Source organism: Engystomops pustulosus, chromosome 2 (genome assembly GCF_040894005.1).
Source record: "Engystomops pustulosus chromosome 2, aEngPut4.maternal, whole genome shotgun sequence".
Classification (NCBI taxonomy): domain Eukaryota; kingdom Metazoa; phylum Chordata; class Amphibia; order Anura; family Leptodactylidae; genus Engystomops; species Engystomops pustulosus.
The window spans coordinates 222,632,692-222,653,339 of NC_092412.1; the positions used below are offsets into that span (position 1 = coordinate 222,632,692).

Sequence of the window (20,648 nt, forward strand, 5' to 3'; positions counted from 1 at the left end):
AACACACATGCAAATGCTTAGAGAAGGCAGAAAGGCATCTTTGCATTGCAGCTGTAATTGGCTTCTGCAATCTGTCTTTAGTGAAAATGAGGTCCCTGATTACAGGTTCCCTTTAAGCTGAATAAAAAGGGATCAAAATGTTGCACAATGTCAGCTCATCCTGCACAAAATGACACTGTTCACAGTTCTAATAGAAGAAGTAAAGAAATACAAGAAATGGCTCACCAATTCTTTTTTTGTAAACAAAAATCATCAATTTTATCTAGAGGCAGGCCAAAGATAAAGACATACATTAAAGATATATAATGTACAAGCAATACAGGACAGTGACCAAGGTATAGGTCAACCGCACAACACCAACTGTTCAGTCACCTGATAATGACTATAAATCTCCCTATATGTACACAGTTCTATACACCAAAGTATGAAAAGTTAAATATATGGAGTTGGTAATCGATGAGGGTTTAGCACGTTACCAGTAAGCTATTGTCAGATCTACCTTAATAGGTAGATTCCTGATGGTAGGTTGCCTTTAAGTGTGTTAGTGGAGGACTCACAGACTGAACCATACATGGCGGATGAGTAATACACTGTAATACAACTGATGTTCATTCATGCTGTGCAAATTTTTGGTTTGCAGAGTAAGAAATCTCTTACATCCTATCAAAGGGTCAGCAACTCTCTGTTGGTTCCCCATTGTATGGGGGGCCAAAATCTACCTGAAACCTTCCTGTGAATGAATCACCATGCAAAACTGGGCCTACATGACCTTCTATGGATCTGGAGGAGGCCACACTTGTCACTGAGGATTTTAGGGGGACAGTGTGTGGACACTAGAGGGTGGGACTTAGAATATATCGGCAATTTTTATCCCTCTATTCTTCTTCAAAAAGTAGGTATGTATGGTTACTTGTCTCTGGCCTTATACTTGGTATGGTAAGTATATAAGGGACAGTCTGCATCTTTTGTAGTTCTGATGTCTCACGTCAATACAGCTATACAAGAGATAACCGCTTTGAGGATTGCCTTTAATAAAAAAGGCTCATCACAAATCTCAGCACTGCAATATTCCTTAGAAGACGCCAAGTCACTTGTGATCCTATTAACCTTTGCTTGTGCAGGTTATGGGATAACTCATAAAGCTTTGGGACCCATGGGAGAGGAGTTTTTTAAAAGGCTCATTTCAGAGATATCTGAAAGTGATCAGTGCACTTCAGAAATCATGAGGATCGCAGATTAGCAGATGATCACAATGACATGTGCAATTAATTACAATAAATTGTTTTATTAAAAATATGTCAGCAACTTTCCAATCTATACAGATACAACAGGGTAGAAGAGAGTGGATAAAATATTTGCAGTAAAATCATGGCTCAAACACCAAAGATTGCTCTGTAGCCCGTCTGTTGGACTTTCCAACTTGTATGTCCTGGCCTATGGTAGATTCACAGGGAGTGCATGGTCTTTCCCAGGCCCGTTGTACTCCCAGTCATACCTCCTGGAGGAATGCAGAACAAAGGCAACAAAAAGTCACAATTTACACGGCGTGGATCAGAATATGTCACTTTTCCATGCCAATGATGGATCACCCCTAATGTCTTCAAATTAAAGATATCTAATTATGTGCCAGAAACAGTGCCAGGAGTAGAGGTGCATGAAAAGTGTGGGGATTGAAGAGCTGTGCCTAAATTGAGCGAAATTCTGTCTGGGATTTTTTTTCTCAAAAAGTCCCAAAAAAGTCTCAAAATGCATAAAAAGTCCCAGCACATATACTAACAGGGGACTGGAGTAACTGTGAGACTTTTTATGAGACTTTTTGCAAAAGTCATGAATCTGCACAATGTTGCCCGGTGTTGCACTAGCAGTAGTTCTATGTTAAGGCAAGATTCATGCAGAGGTGTATATAGTCCTCTGAGATTTCTTAGCAGTGCAAGGTCTCAAAAAACCTCAATGCAACTACTTTGACTTTTAATGCAAAAAAAGTAAACCAATGATAAATAACCCCCTATGTCTTGAATGTAAGCTTACAGAAGATTGCTATTAGACTCCACACCGGAAGCTAACTTATTTATCAATGCTTCTATGCTTGCATGGATGGGGCGTAGAGGGGCGTGGTAACTAGTGTAGTGGTTTGAAAAACCTGTGAACTTTTGTTTGCAGGTGTTTATCCAAAACTATTCCAGGATTACGTCTCTCTATGTATCTGGAAGGAACTGGAGGTGGGTGGGGGTGCGGCCACTATCATACACCGCCACCCATGTGTATGATAAATGTTCCCCCTAAATCTGGAAAGAAATCTGCAGTGTATCCTTATGTAGTACAGGTTTTGTACAGATTCAGCTGCAGATATACAGATTGGGGGATATTTATCATACGCTGGCGCCAGCGTATGAAAGCCCCGCCGCTAACCTACGCCTGGCCCGTAGAAAAAAACGCAGCCGGCCACTTTTCATGTATGAAAAGTCGCCGGCAGCAGCGAGTGCGCAGGCGCGGGGACAGTAACACCCCGCGCCGCCCCACTCCTGTCCGGCCGTGCCCCCTGCTCGGCCGGCTGTGCCCCCCCCTCCCCTTCACGCCCCACTGGCGTGAAGGTGGCGGATTGGGGAAAATAATCGCAAAAGCTAGCAATAAGCTAGCATTTGCGATTATTTCAGGGCCTCTGTGCCAGTGGCGGTGCGCAGAGGTCCTGATAAATATGCCCCATTGGGTTTATTACTTAGTAAATGACATTGTTTGTGGCCTTTTCTGTGGAATATTCCAATCGAAGATGCATTTCTACTGAAACACTTGTGATCAGTAACAAGCACCACAGGTTTTGCACTGTATATATGACAAAACACTTGGAGCCTGTTCCCGATCGCAATTGGTTAAATATGTTTTTATTGGAAACACATTTGAAATCAAAACACTACACAAATGCTGAGTGTGAACGTGGCCTCAGGTGTGATAATTCAGGTGTCAAATATGGTCAAAATAAACAATTATGTGACCTCTGATATCTGTGATTACTGTACTGTAGAACATATGGAATAGGTCCACTATTATTTATAACGTAGCATCACATACGTTATAAAATTTCTGGTGCATTCACCATCCCACTACCATTTTTCTGAAAAAAATAAAAACATTTTCTGAATTCTGGTTAAGTTATCTATTAGTTTGGTTAAGCTGCACATGAAGATCTGGAAAAGTGGATATTTCCCTTATATGGCAGCGCAGTCCCTGTACTCACTGATCCCGGCCCTCTGTCCGCACACATTTCTCTGCTCCCCTCCTGCATTCTCTACCTATTCACTTGACACGTCCCCAAAGAATTCCAACAGGCCATGTCTTGTTAATTCCATCACTTTAGAATTAACTTCTTCCATAAGTGCTTATTGTGAGTTATGGCACAGCTATACATTGCAGCACACATTGATGTGATTTTCTTGTCCATAGTATTGTGGTTCACATACTGACCACACTGAGTCTAAGGGTCAACCATTAGTTACAGCTTATTAAACTTTACCGCAATTCAAGAAACAGCTGACTTGTGTATAATCACAGGATGGTGATGTGGCAACCTATGCCCACCCATAGTAACCAATGGCCCCTCAAAGCGCTGTGGCTCAATGCGGTTGCTGCACTATTCTCTATCCCTATCGGGACCTCTACGGATTATGAAAACGGGGTCTATGCTTGGCTTTTTTTTCCATTACTCCCATAAAGCCCCATAAAGAATGAATGGAGTGGCAGAACGCATGCTCCACCTGTTAGTCGGCCACGTCACACTCTCACTTTATAAACCGAAAACCACTCATGGGGACAGAACTCCAAGCACCATACTGATATATGATACATGGAGTTCCTGTTTTTCTGCTAGACTGAGAAGCAGGAACTCTGTGCATTGTACATCATTGTGGTGCTCAGAGTCCCATCCCTGGGAGTGAATTGGGATGGTTTGTGGTTACCAGACCCAAACTCAACTATAGTGAAGCCAGTTTAAGAAGAAAGGACACACCCTTGTGATCAATGCGGGTGCTAGACCCATAATATAGATATAGGGTCATTCAGCGTTCATATTTTATGTGGTGCAGTTGGGTCTGGATAAAGCTTTAGCTGCTTTGCAACGATACCCCACTGGGGTCTGAATGATTAACCGGTAACACCCGTGATTGGTGCTAGCACCGATCGCGGGTGCTATGTCGTCGCTCGCCACCAGCAACGCTGCCGGCAGCTTCAAAAAGATGGCAGCGCATGGCCGCCACCATATTGCAGCGCATCGTCGCTCCCCATGAAGTCATCGGGGAGCAGCGATCCATCTCCATGACAGCCTCGTTTTAACCCTTTCATTACAATGTGCTATCAGGCAGTATATGATAGGATCAATAAGACAACCTAGGGTTTAAGTACCTTAGGGTAAAAATAAAAATAAAAAAAGTAAAAAAAATAAATAAATAAAAAATCTAAAAATTCAGTATTTGAATTTTTTTTTCCGCTTCCCAGTACACGACATGGAGAATTAAATACCGTCACTATCAAGTGCAATTTGTTACGCAGAAAACAAGCCATAACACAGCTCTTTACATGGAAAAATAAAAAAGATTTTTGAAGGTGGGAAGTAAAAAAACTAAATAGGGCCAGGTTGTTAAGGGGTTAAATTTTTTTTTTTTTTTTTGCTACCCTTAATCCCTTTCCTTACTGGAGACAACCAGGGGCGTAATAATAAGGCTGGGTTTACACCATGTTTTTTTTCCTTAGTTGTAAGGATACATTGGGGGATTTCTGACGTACCCCTACAGAGGGCTCGAGGAACAACAGAGGAACATATCGTATAGTGTATGCACATAGATTAGTATATGTCTTCCTGTTTCTCCCCTGCCCTTAAAAGCAGAGGATGTTTGGAGTTTGAGTCCAGTGATGTCCTTATATGGACGGTTACATCACTGGAGTCCTCCCTGAGTGTACACTAATACTTTGGCCTCTGTGGCCTCTATTGAGCATAAAAGTCACTTAGCAGGAGGGATCAGGATGGAAAGATGTACCTGCCAGTATTAGATGAATCGTTGGTGAACAACGGGGGTCGGCTGCCCTCTGTGAGCCGATGGCTCACTTAACTCCACCCCTAATCGGCTCAATACGCCACCCTTAACCCGATAATATTGGGTTGAAAGTGGTGTGGAGTCGGGGGGACTGGCTGAACTGAGACTCGCTATTATAGGGAGCCATTCACAGCCAGAAGAGCCAGCTGTGAGATATAAAGCATCAGCACTGAGGGGCTCTGGTAACGCCCTTCAAGCTATTTACCATAACTTTAAAAGTTGATTTTGGAATGAAGGACAACAAATATAAGAAGATTACCACAGTCACGGTGCCCGGTTCTATGGGTAAGTGTCTCTGGTTTATCCATGTTTGATTTTGACGGTAGATTTCCTTTAACCCCTTTATAACCCTAAACCACTATTGATGTAAGATCCACCTTTGGGCTAAATTTAATAAACCAAAAGTGGGACATAAGAAACGCAGTAATCATTTCACTGTACACCACCATAAAACAGGACATGACCTCTGTTAGAGTTATTACTGAGCTGCGGATACTTTATAGTGACAAATGTCAGCTGTGCTTGTCCTATTTTTTCTGGGTCAAGTGGAGGCTGGATAGAAATGTGGATGGGAGGGAGAATGGATTGTTGGTTTCTGTTGAACTATTTTTTCTTTACCGATCCAAGGTCGCTGTTTTGTCCTTGACGGTCACTCCCGGGACGCCTGGGTGTTGTATGTCTACATTGTTATGATGCATCTGTCTACAATTTCATAGAAAGACAGGTCTGTTCATTGAGAGACAAAGCCAATGATGTTTGTCCTATGAGAGATAATGAGGACTCAAATGACAACTCTGGACCCCACCCATTAAATAGTGATTCCCAAGGACAACATAGAAACTGATGAGGCGCAAAAAGAGAGATACCATCAGCAACAGGCAATAAGTAAGAGGTAACAATATTTTATTGAAAAAAACACATTAAAAAGTGATCACTGAAAGAAAAAGGAGGGGTTACGCGTTTCGGACCAAAAATATAGGGTCCTTATTCATACCTAGAAACTAATGAACTTCCACTCTGTGTGTACTGCGCTACTGAATATGCTGTGGCTATGAATGATTCAGAAATATAAAAAAGTGAACCTGAGTACAACACAAGGTAATAAAAGTAAAAGCAATTGCCTTTTACTGCACACCGCCCATCCCCCGTGCTGTGCTAACGGCCTAAGGAGGTGTCACTTATGGTTTGCTTGGAGAAAGTGTGACTGGCACATCACCGTGTGTTTATATGTCAAAGGTGGCAGCAGCAGTCGCTTCCCTCTGCGAGGCAGGAGATGAAAGTGTCGTTCCATTTTACTTGCAGCATAAGGCTGGGTTTATACATCAGGATATTTTTTCTAATCAGACTGATGTCCTGAAATAAACTCTGCTCTTCCCCCGTCACGGAGTTCGAGATAAGGTTATAGGGTGGATTATTTTTGCCAATCGTAGTTATTATTTTTTGGTTGAAAATCCCAGTGTCCTAATCCGAACAGAATCACATGTCACATCTGCCTGTGTGGCCTTCGGGGCAGAGACGGAAGAGCCATGTGCACAGAGTCTGTACGGTAACGCATGTTACATATTGTATTACTTGAAACATGGTCAATGAACAGAACACTGCACTGGGATCTGGTCTCATAACATAGAGAAGTGGATTAGAAAATAGGTGATTTGAGCGGTAGCCCAGGGCCTAAGCCTTCTATGGGGCCCACAAACTAATTTTTTGCTGGGATGGACTTTCACCTTTTGAATCCTTATACATCTGTTTCTGCTCTCAATACACATGATGCATTTCGAGACCTTTGAAGGTCCTCCAAAGGTCCTGAAATCACTGATTAGAAGTAGGCAGGAGGGACGCATCCACCATTCCCCAAGAAGCTTGATTCTAGTACTATATGTTGGAAGTGATTCCAGACTTGTAGGGGCAATAATATTCACACAGCCCAGGCCCATGGCAGTCTTAACCGCCCCTGGTCATATATGACGCTGTAACCCATAGACCTCCCTGAGGGAGGACTGTACTATACTAAAAACATGATTACAGTACAGGACCACAATATCATGGGGAGGCAGTGACTATGATTATGGGAGTTCTGCTACCTTCAAAGTAATGGGATATGAGATAATAATTAATAATTCCTTATATATATATTTATAGCACACACCGATTACGCAGTGCTGCACAGAGCCTACCAAATCAGTCCCTGTCCTAATGGGGCTCACAGTCTAATGAACCTATCAGTATGTTTTGGAGTGTGGGAGGAAACTGGAGGACCTGGAGGAAACCCATGCAAACACAGAGGGAACATACAAACTCTTTGCAGATGTTGACCCTGGAACTTGAACCTAGGTCAACGTTGCAAGGCTGTAATGCTACCCACTTTGCCACCACAAAATCACATACACAATTTGGTCCCATAGCAGGCATACAGCATTGTAATAAAAGGGTTTTACTGCCAATAGAAGGTAATGGGGTGAAATAGAATTCCTTAAAGGTCAAACACTGGTCTTAGTAATGATGTCATCATGTATGGCACATAACCACTGACCCTATAGTCTGGCAGTGACAGTGGTAGCATGCACACATGTAGGCTTCCTTCCTGGCTCTACATATCCAGACATATGTCATAAGAAGATGAGCTTCTCAAGACAACATGATTTTCTCATGCTATCTTATGTCCCTATGTGGTGTCTGCAAAGTGTGGCCACTTAGTGGTCATGTTGTAAATTGCAGGCTGTCAAGACTTACTAGATAGAATGCAAATTGGCATATTGGTATGTACAGTAAGCAGAGACAAGTAGGGTCTATCAGGGTACTGCTAATGGGGTAAACAGTGAAGTAGCGATTACAGGACTTTTTGTTTCTTTTTACTTTACATCACCTCTATGTGATCAGTGTAAGACTGACCACTGAAGATAAAATGAGAAATTTAAGTTTTTAACTAAGATGCCCAACTTATCCCATAAAAGTTGGTATACTATCCCATAAAACATATTCATATTTTCCCAACTACCTCCTCCACTGCTGGCCAGTCCATTTGGGCCACATGTGCTAAGGTCACCACTAAGGTCCATGACTGGCTGCAGCCGGGACATGTCTACATTGGAAGTAAATAAAGGAAGAAAAAGTGAATCGGGAAGAGGTGAGTGCCTTTTATATTTTTTATGATCCCTCTGTTGGCAGACACAGAGGTAGGTTCATTAGGCAGAGACAAGTAGGGTCCATCAGAGTACTATTAAAGGAAATCTACCACCAGGATGAAGGATTGTAAACCAAGTGAACTGACATAGTGGTGTGTGCCCCCTCTGGCAGTATCCGCTCTTCTAATTGCTTCCAATACCCTTGTTTTTAGGAAAAAAAGGCTTTAAAACTATTGAAATGAGCCTGAGGGGCTCCAGGCTCCATTAACACCTATGGAGCACAGAGCCCCTCATTTGCATAATTTTGAAAGCCTTTAAAAAAAAACATGACATAAAAAGCTATAAGAGGAGCAGATCCTGCCAGAGGGGGGACACACCAGTATGATAGTTTGCTTGATTTACAATTGTTATCATGATGGTAGATTTTCTTTAATAAAGTGAACTTTGAAGTAATAAAATATTGTTTTTCCTTTTTATCACATCACATTACTACTACTACGGGATCAGTGAGAGACTGACCACTGAAGAGAGACAAATGCTGTGCTTGGCTTTTGTCACATATGATTCTCGTGAACAGTGAAAGTCCCAGATGTTGAACCCCCACTAATCACACAACTGAGCCCCCACTAATCAACTTCTGTGACTTCCCTACCCCGTGGCTATTGCTAGTAATACCAGAATACTGCCTCAATATTTTATGTGCTCCTTTAGCAATGGTAACACCCTGTTATAAGTTTATCTATAAACATCCAGGAGGAATAAGAGAGAAAAGCTGCAATTCATTGTAGAAGATAGTGAATTGTTATTACTGATACTTTTGCTATTATTTACCATACACAGACAAGTCAGGAGAGGTCACATATCAGGTGAATGCAAGGCAGCATGGTGGCTCAGTGGTTAGAATTACAGCCTTGCAGCCCTGGGGACCTGGGTTCAAGTCCCAGGGTCAACATCTGCAAAAAGCTTGTATGTTCTCTCCGAGTTTGCGTGTGTTTCCTCTGCGTCCTCCAGTTTCCTCTCACACTCCAAAACATACTAGTGGGATGATTATATTGTGAGCCCCTTGGGGACAGGGACCAATTTGGAAAGCTCTGTGCAGCGCTGTATAACCTGTGTGCTATATAAATAAAGAATTCATATTATTAAGGTATTTCTCTCTGTTATCAACCATTTCATCCTGACTGCTGGCTTTCACAATAATCCGGACTTGATGTCACATGTGTCTAGTTCTTAGTAACCTCCAGAAACACTGACACATGTATATGGGAGATGCTTTGTAGTATGGGGCTGCTTTAGGCAGGGTGTCCCTGATCTCATCAGTGCCAGCAGTGATGGATGTACAGGGGCTTTCCTGGCACATGCCCAGCAGACCTCTTCCAGGGCTGAGAGTGGCCAGCTCCACACACTGGAAACGCCTTCCCCCTCACATCAGACACAGCCTCCTCTCCCTGTGTCTATGGGAAGCGATGCTGCTACAGGAGAGGCTGCTGGACCCCCCAGTGCTACCTGCCTGCTGCAGCCAGAGGAGCCCCCTGCCCCTGCCCTGCCCCTGCCCTGCTCCTGAGACTTTAATCGGATTGCTCCCCAGTGCCAGGGAGTCTGTGCTGAGAGGCTGAGACTTTTGCGTGTCAAATGATGTGTCTGTGCTTCCCCCTCCTCCCCTGTCATTAGGAAGGATTCTGCTCCTGGGGCTTCAGAGAGACGTGCAACAGTTTAGTGAGGAGCTGGGACTTGGACTTGGGTCCTGCTAGCTTGGTTCTTCTTCTTCTGGATGTACGGTAGAAAGTTCTGTAGTCTGGAGGGGTCTTGGGAGATGGGAGCAGTTTCCTAAACAGTAGCAGGGGACTCCAGATCCTGCTCCTGTATCCCCTGCTCCTGATGCCGTTACTCCTGTCCCGGCTCCTGTAGCCCCGGCTCCTGCTCCTGCCCCTGCTCCTGTAGCCCCGGCTCCTGTAGCCCCGGCTCCTGCTCCTGTAGCCCCGGCTCCTGCCCCTGCTCCTGTAGCCCCGGCTCCTGCTCCTGCCCCTGCTCCTGTAGCCCCGGCTCCTGTTGCTGCTGTTGGAAACAATGTTGCAATTTTGGAATCTCCGGCTGTGTCAGCTGTGACGATGTCTGCAGGATCTTCATCTCTAGTCTCCTGGTGATGCCATTGTTTTGTGGATCTCTGACCTGTTGCTTCCTCTTCTGAAGAGGTCCTTCACACATCTACACGTTTGCCCTGCTGTGTGACCCCCCCTCACCGGGATCATTTCGGATGCCTCTCCTGAGGGATCATTATTACCATCATGGGCACCAAGCAGACCAAGGTCTGCCAGGCTTCCAGTGCTGGAGGGGAAAGCCCTCAGCAGCACCCCCTGGGATCCCGGAGGAGCACCCCTGCAAGGGAGAGAGGGGACTTTTGGTCTTTTGGGTTGAAGTCTGGGGATAAATTTGGAAAAAGCGGATCTTCAAATCTACCGCCTTATCATAGGAGGATCAAGATGATCCAGGACATGATGCTGCTGGTCAAACAGGGGAAGCAGGAGGAAGCCACTGAGCTGCTGAGACACCTGAGACAGGTGAGTTGTGACAGCCCTGCCACCCTAATCATGTGGAATGTCATATATACTGCATAGGGTGATGCCACACACTTCAGGGTTATATCAGGGCAACAAACTGTCATGTAGAAATGGAGGTGTAAAAGTTAAATACCTAGAGTTATAGTAAATTAACTCAGATTAAAACAGAATTTCTCTCTATACACAATTTACTATTTTCATTCTAGCATCAACAACTACAAAATATTGTTACAAATTTATTGTTATTATGTTTATTATTAGTATAATTAATATTATTATATTCCTGGTTCTACTGTTTCATTATATGTATTAAAGTCAGTTGTTTTCGACTTTTATGCAAAATGTTTCCTATTGACTTACACCCCAAACTACAGTTGTTTACACTTTGTTTTTTAAGAGAGTGCAATGAATAGTCTGTATTAAGCTGTACAAGGTAGCAGAAGTGTTACTTGTGTCTGTGCACTAGTCTTTTACAGCAAAATACTGATCTAAATGATGTCATCCCAAAGTGTCAGAGAAAGGAAATGTGTACAGTAAAGATTGGGACAAATCTATCCAATAGTGTGTGATAGATCTGGTAGCTTTAGTAACTGTAGGCCAGACCCCAGTATGCTACTCCCCACTATGTTGTACCCCTGTGTACTGCACCCCAGTGGACACTATCACACAGAAATATTCCTCTTCAGTATTCCTCTCTAAGCTAAAACCAGGAATGAAACCAACAGAGAGAAATAATACTGGGATCATCTGGGACACAGCTACCATAATAATATAACCACATGCAACCACAACCAGCACAATATCTCCATTAGGTTAACTGCAAATTTTACATATTTTATGCAGATTCGACAGTCAGTAGCGTAATACTGTAGTATAGGGGGGCTCAGTGGTTAGCACTACAGCCTTGCAGTGCTGGGGACCTGGGTTCAAGTGCACCAGGTCAACATCTGCAAAGAGTTTATATGTTCTCTCCGTGTTTGCGTGGGTTTTCTCTGGGTCCTGCGCTTTCCTCCCACACTCCAAAACATACTGGTAGGTTGATTAGATTGTGAGCCTCATTGGGGACAGAGACAGATTTGGCAAGCTCTGTGCAGTGCTGCATAATCTGTATGTGCTATATAAATAAAGGAATTATTAGTAGCATTGTGGTATATGTGATTGATGACAATCCCATGGACATGGATCTATAGTAAAAAAAAAAAAAGAACTACATGTCACTTAATTTCTGCGTATCCCCACATGGAAATCAACCTTTGCATGGCAATGTTTCCCCCTCACCACCCGTGGCAAAATCGTGGCAGTGTGCACTCTGGAAACCAGCTGATTTGGGCTGTTTGTTGATTGGCTGTGATTTTACCGCTCAAGTAAATCCTACAGGCATACATTTACAGATACCTGAAACTAGACAGTAAAAGAAGGCAGCAGCATGGATGGCGGAGCACAGAAAAAAAAGTACATTTTATATTAAAAATAATCTCCAGTGACCTATCACATGAGATTGTACCGTGGACGTAAACGTGACTTTAACATGTTATTTGATATCACATTTCAGAAAGTCACATGCAATGATTCACTTTTACGAGGAGCCTCCATTGAGCAAAACAAAAAAAATCTCTTTGCAGTATTACATAACATTGCGATTACACAATACCATGTGCACTTAGAGCATTTTATGGGAAAATGAGGTTTGAGATTATTGCAAAATTTTCCAACATTGTAGGATATTCTGGTAAATTGTTATCTTGATCCAATAAAAGGGATTTCAATAACTATTACTCACCTGTTGCTACTCTAGTGTTTTTAGTTAACATGTAGTACATGAGTGTAAGCTGTACGGACAATCACTGGCCTCAACCATATGGCACTGGACATGTAGCCTGTGAGGCCAGTGATCGGCAGTCATGTGTATTATTATTACTGTTTGTCTATGTAGCTGCCTTCTCTTTCAGGTCTCTGTTGCAGTGTCATCCTTATTTACTGAGATGTCTGCTGATAAAATAAGTGTTATTAGGCAACATGAACCCATCTGCTTATCATAACCACATTACATGACATATGTATTAAATGTTACAACTGGCTTATCAGCTTCCAGCTTACTAACCTTATTATGCTGCTAGTGTTACTCAAGGCTGATGTGGATACTTGAATTTCCCCAGAATTCCTGTGTCAGAATTATCACAGTAGATATTGTAAATATTGTTTCCTTGTGCTAAACAATGTTTCAATAATCCTGAGCATCAAAGAAATAGTCATAGTGCAATTTAGATAATGTAAAACTTCAGTTTGGCAAAAAACGATGTATATGTCTACATGGGACGGACTCACAGGGGATATTGCAGAGGTACAGAGTATCAGCAAAGTGGAAGAGGTCGGAACAAATCTTACAAAAAATAGATAATAAGGTTTCTGCAATTTGGGTTTTCAACAGAACTTTCAACCTTTCTAATGAAAACTCATAGCAAATATCCCTTGTGTTATACCATAACATCCACCCATCATTTGCCCTGGAAGAATTTGGGAAACTGCTGATCTTTTTGCAATGGAAACCCTCTCACTAAAAAACACATTGGATACTGTACCTGTACCACATCTGCCATTGTACACGGGGTGAAAAAACATAGAGTGTGTAGAGTTTTTTTTTATAAACTCCTGGGGCTATTCTATATCTATTAAATAAAACTGCCATTAAAATCCATCATGATAAACAACAAGGGGCACTTACTCATAGATCCAGGCATCGTGACTGTGGTAATTTTTTTATTTATCTGTTATACATGGCCTTCTTGCTTCTAAAGTCTTTTTAAAGACTTTTAAAATTATGTTTATGAGCCAAAAGGGTTCTGGGGTGTGTTACCAGAGCCCCTCCATGCAGCAGCTTCCCAGGCTGTTACACTGTGCATCCCACTATGTGCAGAAAATTCCTCTGCTACAGTGAGATTACATCAGACAGAGGTAGGGGGAAAAGTACAGGGAGGGGAAGACTTTGTAACAGCTACAGGTCAAGAAGCGCCCCCTAGAGCCCTTCTAGCGATTAATCATGATTTTATGTGTTTATTTTAGAAGGAAGGAGACCATGGATAACAAATATAAGAAGATTACCAAAGTCACTGTGCCAGGATCTATGAGGTTTATCACGCTTGATTTTGATGCTAGATTTATTTTAAAGGGAACCTGTCACCATGGACCTCATTTTCACTAAAGACAAGTTGTAAAAGCCCATCACACCTGCAATATCTCTTTCTGCTTTCTCTAAGCATTTGAGCTACAATATAATTGTGTTTTATAATGTACCTTGCACCCTGACAAAATCCTCTGAGTAGTGTTGGGGGTTGGATGCATTTCAAATAATAACACATGTCTTGTCTGTGCTGCAAACTCTTCAGTTCCTAGACCCCACCTTTGTGCTCCTGTGTAGCTTCTCCCTCCTGCTCATTCACAGAGCTCACAACCTGGTGAACTGACATCAGTGGGGGAGGGAGGAGCTTTTCAGGAGCACAAAGGTGGGGGCCAAGAGCTGAGGAGTGACCAACACAGAAAGTCACGTGTTAATTTTTATATGCATCCAAACCAAACATTTTTTAAGCTGTTTCCTGCTAATGCCCAAACAGTTTATAATACTAGGTTTCGGGTTGTGTCAAATAAATATATTGAATACTTGACGTGCACTTTTGCTCGCTGTTTCTTAGATCAAATAAAACCCAGCAAGGCCACCTGTATTGATCCTAATAAAAACATAAGTAGCGCATCCTCAATAAACTGAAAGATTTTTCTCCAGCATATATCTAACTCCGGGCAAGACTAGGCCACATGCACAAAATCTGCACCCTCTCCTAAGCACCAGCAACAAGCGGAGCTTTCCCTTGCCCTCATATTATATAATAAGCTAGAAGAATAATAACACTGCTGCACAAAATGAAATTGAACCATTCTGTTATTCCAAGACATAGACGAATGAGTGATACCTCCATAACAACATCTTTAGAAACTATTCCAATATCCCTTTCCCATTTTAGGCATGAAGACAAAACATCTTTTTCAGCCTGAGCCTTTATAATACAATTCGAAATTTGTGAAATTGCTTTTCTAGGAGGAATAGTGCATCTCAAGTATTCAATACATTGATTTGACACAACCCGAAGCCCAGTCGTATCAACTGTTTAGGCATAAGCATGAAATAGCTGAAAAAAAATCTAAAAAAAGAACCCCAGATCCCTACAACCATACTGCAAGCACAGCTCTTCCAAACTCAAAAACTGTGTATCCAAAAAAATTTGTGACAAGAACACAACTCCCTTCTGAATCCAATACCCACTATGAGGGTACCTCCCACCTTTTGGGACTAATTTCTCTGTCACTACCTTCAAAAATCCATTCATTTTTAATTTTTCCATATAGGGAGCTGTGTGCCGGCTCTGAGTAACAAATTGCACTTCATAGTAATGGTATTTAATATTCCATGCCGTGTACTGGGAAGTGGTAAAAAATTCGAGATGTAGGGAAATTGGTGAAAAAATGCATTTTTGCCATATTCTTGTGGGCTTGGATTTTACAGCTTTCATGGTGTGTCCCAAATGACATGTCTACTCCATTCTTTGGGTTGGTACGATCATGGTGATGCCAAATTTATATAGGTTTTATAATGTTTTCATATATTTAAAAAAAATTAAAACCTCCTGTACAAAAGAAATTCTTCATTTTGCCATCTTCTGGCGCCAATAACTCGGTGCTAGCAATATGCAGCAAACACTCACCGGCTATGGAGAGAGCTCATTATGTGGTAGTAGTAGCACTACTCGGTAAGGGGTTAAAGCCCTCCACACTAGTAAAGCTGCTTACGCAAAACCTTTATATAGACCTTGTGACAATTCACCACTCTCTAATAATATAGAATAGTGTATCTTCTTCCAGAGTTTAGCCTAATTAACAGGTTAAGGACCGGGCCCTTTCCCGTTTTTTCATTTCCATTTTTCACTCCCCACCTTCAAAAATCTATAACTTTTTTATTTTTACACGTAAAAAGCTATGTGACAGCTCGTTTTTTGCGTAACAAATTGCACTTCATAGTGATCGCATTGAATATTCCATGCCATGTACTGGGAAGCAGGAAAAAAATTCCAAATGCAGTGAAAATGGTGAAAAAACGCATTTGTGTCGTTTTCTTGTGGGCTTGGATATTACGGCTTTCACTTCACGCTACAAATGACACATCTAATTTATTCTTTGGGTCAGTACGATTACAGGGATACCAAATTTGTATAGGTTTTATAATGTTTTCATACATTTACAAAAATTAAAACCTCATGAACAAAAATTTTTTTTTTATTTTGCCGTCTTCTTGTGCTTATAACTTTTCCATACTTCGTTGTATGGAGTTGAGGGTGGTGTAATGTTTTGCGACTTTTGATGATGTTTTCAATAATATTATTTTTAGGACTGTATGACCTTTTGATCACTTTTTATAGAATTTAAAATTTTTTTTTAAATGGCAAAAAAGTGCCAGTTTTGACTTGGGACGCGATTTTCCATTACGGGGTTAAACGCAGTGAAAAACTGTTATTATATTTTGATAGATCAGGCATTTTCAGACGCGGGGATACCTAATGTGTTAATGATTTTTACTGTTTATTTATATTTATATCAGTTCTAGGGAAAGGGGGGTGATTTGAATTTTTTGGTTTTTTTTATTATAATTTTTTATTATAATTTTTTTTTCAACTTTTTTTTACTATTTTTCAGACTCCCTAGGGTACTTTAACCCTAGGTTGTCTGATCGATCCTACCATATACTGCCATACTACAGTATAGCAGTATATGGGGATTTTACTCCTCATACATTACAATGTGCTGATAGCACATTGTAATGAATGGGTTAACCCGAAGTAGCTTCGGGTCTTCGTGAGACCCGAAGCTACCATGGCGAACCTCGGAAAGATGGCGGCTCCCACGCCGTCAGGAAGACGGCGTGTGTTTCAGCAAGAAAACACCCGCGATCGTTGCCGGCACCGATCGCGGGTGTTACCGGTAAGCCTTTGCTGCAATATGCAGCAGAGACTTACCGGCTATGGAGAGGGCTCGGCCCGCGAGCCCTCTCCATGCATCGGAACGCGACCGCCGCCGTGAATACACGGCGGGCAGTCGCGAACCGGTTAATCTTAAAAAAGCGCTACAGTTCCTTCTACTAATCAGGAACCTTAACTGTACCACAATAAAATACCCCAAAATCCATGGAATACCTAGCCCTCCTGGTTTACTTTCAGTGGATATAAACCGCTCCCTGGTCATGTGATGTCACACAGGTGCACGGCTCGTTATAACACACCTGTGGGACATCAGACAGATTTTTTATCCACTGGAAGTAAACAATGAAGCTCCCTATAGCAGGGCAGCAAGCAGAGATCTAGAAAACAGTGAGGAATCGATAGAGAAAGTATATTGGAAAATTGTATAACTTCTCATAACACAAACAATATCAATTATTTGCTGAAAATGGACAACCCCTTTATGCGTAAAAATAAGTAGTGTGGAACACTGGTAAGAAGATGGACTTTTTTGGGCCTTCCAGTTTCTGACCCTGATTTGTGAGTAATTTGTTCTCTGACTCTGAGTCATGTATCAATACTGCTGCTAGTCTCTACTTACTGCTTCTTACATTGTCGGTCTGTTTGTTGCCGTCATAAGATCACATGACACAACATGTGTGCAGTGACTGCAGCAGGTCTCCGCGGTCTGGCCTGTTTGTCCAAGATAAACAAAGTTAGATATTTTTCTATTCTAGGCACAAAGGATGGAATTTACTTACGTTATTCTTCTTTCCTGTAGTCCAAGCAGCAGCACGGAAACAAAGGAGCTCCCCCGCTGCTGGTAGGACAGGTGACAAGAATAATAGCAGAGACCTTATTAGGTCTTCTGAACCATGGCCTGATGTGCTGAAATAATGAACTACAACAAACCGCAAAAAGACCAATAACGTTGCCCCCATCTCCGCTGCTCTGGCTACTTTCTAGCCATGAGTAAGGACGCTGCTGTCCGAAAAGTGTACGTGGGGAGGCTACTGCTCCATGTGTGATTCATTTTTATGTGTTTAATTATCTAAAAAGAAATCAGGAATTTTATGGATCTCTAGTTGCTGGAAATACATTCATTGTTTTATGCTATTATACTTATGCACCTTTTGTAAGTATAACCTTGCACCAATAAGCTCCCTCATAGGGTAATTAATGGGGAGTAAAATGGTGTCATAGTCACATTGAGGTTTTTTGAAAATTCTCAGTGCTAAATGTCTCGCAGGACTGTTTGTACCTCTTCATTAATCTGGTGTAAACATAGAACCTTTGCTTATGTGACACCGTGCAAAGCCAGATTCACGACTTTTGAAAAAAGTCTCATACAAAGTCTCATAGTCCAGTCCCCTGCTGGTGTATGCATTTTGAGACTTTTTTGGGACTTTTTGAAAAAAAAATCCCAGACAGAAAATAGACCCTAAGAACATTTATTAAAGGGCCAATGCCACTTTTGAGACTTTTTTTGGGACTTTTTGAAAAATGCCACTTTAAAGAATCTGATGGCCAGTGGAACTCCATAAATAGACATAGAACTGTCCCAAGGAGCTGGTCTAATTATAAATAACCCCCTATTAGTTGAACTTTTTTATGAGTTGAGTTTGTGACACAATTATTTTGTTATTTTTATACACATGGTTTAATTTTTATGGTTTAAAATGTTATGCTTAGGGCTGGAAGCTCTGGCCGCCACCAACCAAATTTGTTGGATCAACCTTGGCCACGTGCAATGACTTATTACAAAAAAAATGATCATTTTTCCATTTTAGTAAATTTTTTTTCTAGAAACCATGTAGGGTTTTCTTGTCAACATTTAATCAAACAACAGTGATTGGTAGGTTTCACTTTTTTTTTACCTTTTATTAGTTGCATTGTTTATCAACAATGGACCTTGTTATTGTAAGAAACATACAGTCTTAAAGGCAAGTCAAGAGAGAATATGATGTTAAAGGGGTATTCTCGTATGGGCATTTACATCCAGATTAATTAATCTGCCATATATAAACATTTCTTCAATTAGATGTTATTAAAAAAATTTACCTGTGTGAAGATAATTTCTCATAAATGTAGTCATATGGTCCCTTAGAAACAAGACTGTGTCCCTAGATACGGCCACCTCTGCTGGAGGGATTGCACAAGGAAACAAAAAGTTTTTGTATATGAATTGTCCAGGAGTTACTGCAGGTCCTACAGCCGTCCTATGATAATGATCACTGAATCCAGGTGGTCAGGCAGCACATGTGTGGCCACCGCTGCCAAAATGTGAGGTGGTCGTATCCGGGGAAGTATCCGGGGAAGCTAATGAACAACTGAGCTCTGCTACATTTATACTACGAGAACATCACAGAAAATCTGCTAATAAAACTTAAGCTGCAAGTTATATTACATGCATCCATGTAAAATCATTATATAGTGTTTAGAAAAAAAAACAGATAATGTATTGTATACAGTGGATGCATTGATATGTATCTTGTAACAGGCCGGAGATGTGGAACGGCATAGTGGGACTGATGCCAATCTGCTCTTCCCTTGTGTCAGCACCAATCCACTCTTGACCTGAGCAGCTGAGTCATGTGCAATAGGCTGGTTGCTAGGGATACACGGCCTAACAGCTGCAGATTTTACCGGTGGCAGATTTTGTTGCAGAAGTTTCGGCAACTGTAAATCAATTTCATTCATCTGTATGGGGTTTTGTTATCGGCAGGTACATAGGAGGCCGGCACAGGTGTAAAATTATTGATCCTTTTCTTATTCTTAATGTTTAAGAGGAGTCCATCAGCAGCTTTGACCATACAAAGATGCAGACAGTTTTTGGTATTGCCCCTGAAGAGTAGTTTAGTCAGGGCAGGCGCCAGCACCAGGTGTACCCGGATTGGGTTATCCATATTATCCTGGGAAACTTTCCCCTTCTGCTTTTTGGAGATGCAAGGACAAGTAACTCGTGATGAGCGGACCCATCAACATTTGGGTCTGGAGTGTTTGGCTGAACCTGAAACAAAGGTTTGAGTTTCTGGAACCAGATGCGAACACCTAAGATTGGTGCTGGCACTGGTCACGCTTGTTATTTTTTACATGTCACAGGCAAAGCCACCATTTTGCCAGTAATCTTGTAGTTCCCCCGGACGTGACAGGGAACAACGGGTCTCAGGAAATTGGCTGCGATCATAGTTCCTCGTGACAAGATCGCTGCCAAGATGGTGGCTCCAGCAATTACATGCCACGGTTGCCTTTGCCCGCATCACAGGTGCTACTAGTGAGGGAGGGGGGTGAACCAAACCTCTGACTGAAGTCCAGGAATGGGTCCGCAAAAAACGAAATTTTCATTGAGTTCCGAGTTTGTTAATAACTACATGTAACCCAACGGCTGCCGTTTTCAATGCTGCAATTAGTGACGTTTGAGTGGTTATCATGGAGAGGTCATGCATTTCGTAATGAGAATACTACCCCCTGCATGAAGGGCAGCTGGTCAATTGGGGTGCTAGACCTCCCCCCCCCCCCCCCACATACACAATAATTGTATTTTAAGCACCTATCCACCTTCATATTATCAAAGATTCCCTATAACAGTGATGGCGAACCTTTTAGAGCCTGAGTGCCCAAACTTCAACCAAAAGCCACTTATTTATTGCAAAGTGCCAGCACAGCAATTTAAGCAGTAATGTATTTCTCCTTGCTCTTTGACAACTAAGGAGACACCGACGCAGTCTCCTAAAGACACCGACGCAGTTGAAAGGAGGAGGGCAAAATCATTGTAGGAAGATTCTGTAGGAAGATTCTTTGAGTTCTGTCTGGTGAAGTTCATGCTGGGGTGATGGCCTGGGTGCCCAC

At 42.0% G+C, this 20,648-nt stretch overlaps 1 protein-coding gene across 1 annotated transcript in view; it reads left to right on the forward strand.

The window, feature by feature from the left end:
• Positions 1–9,637: 9,637 nt before the first annotated feature.
• Positions 9,638–20,648, forward strand: part of LRRC75A (leucine rich repeat containing 75A) — a 211,500-nt gene continuing 200,489 nt past the window's right edge. Inside the window, exon 1 of the mRNA XM_072138244.1 lies at positions 9,638–10,761. Coding sequence (XP_071994345.1) covers positions 10,489–10,761 — 273 coding nt within the window. The 5' untranslated portion in view covers positions 9,638–10,488. The remainder of the gene's footprint in view (positions 10,762–20,648) is intronic.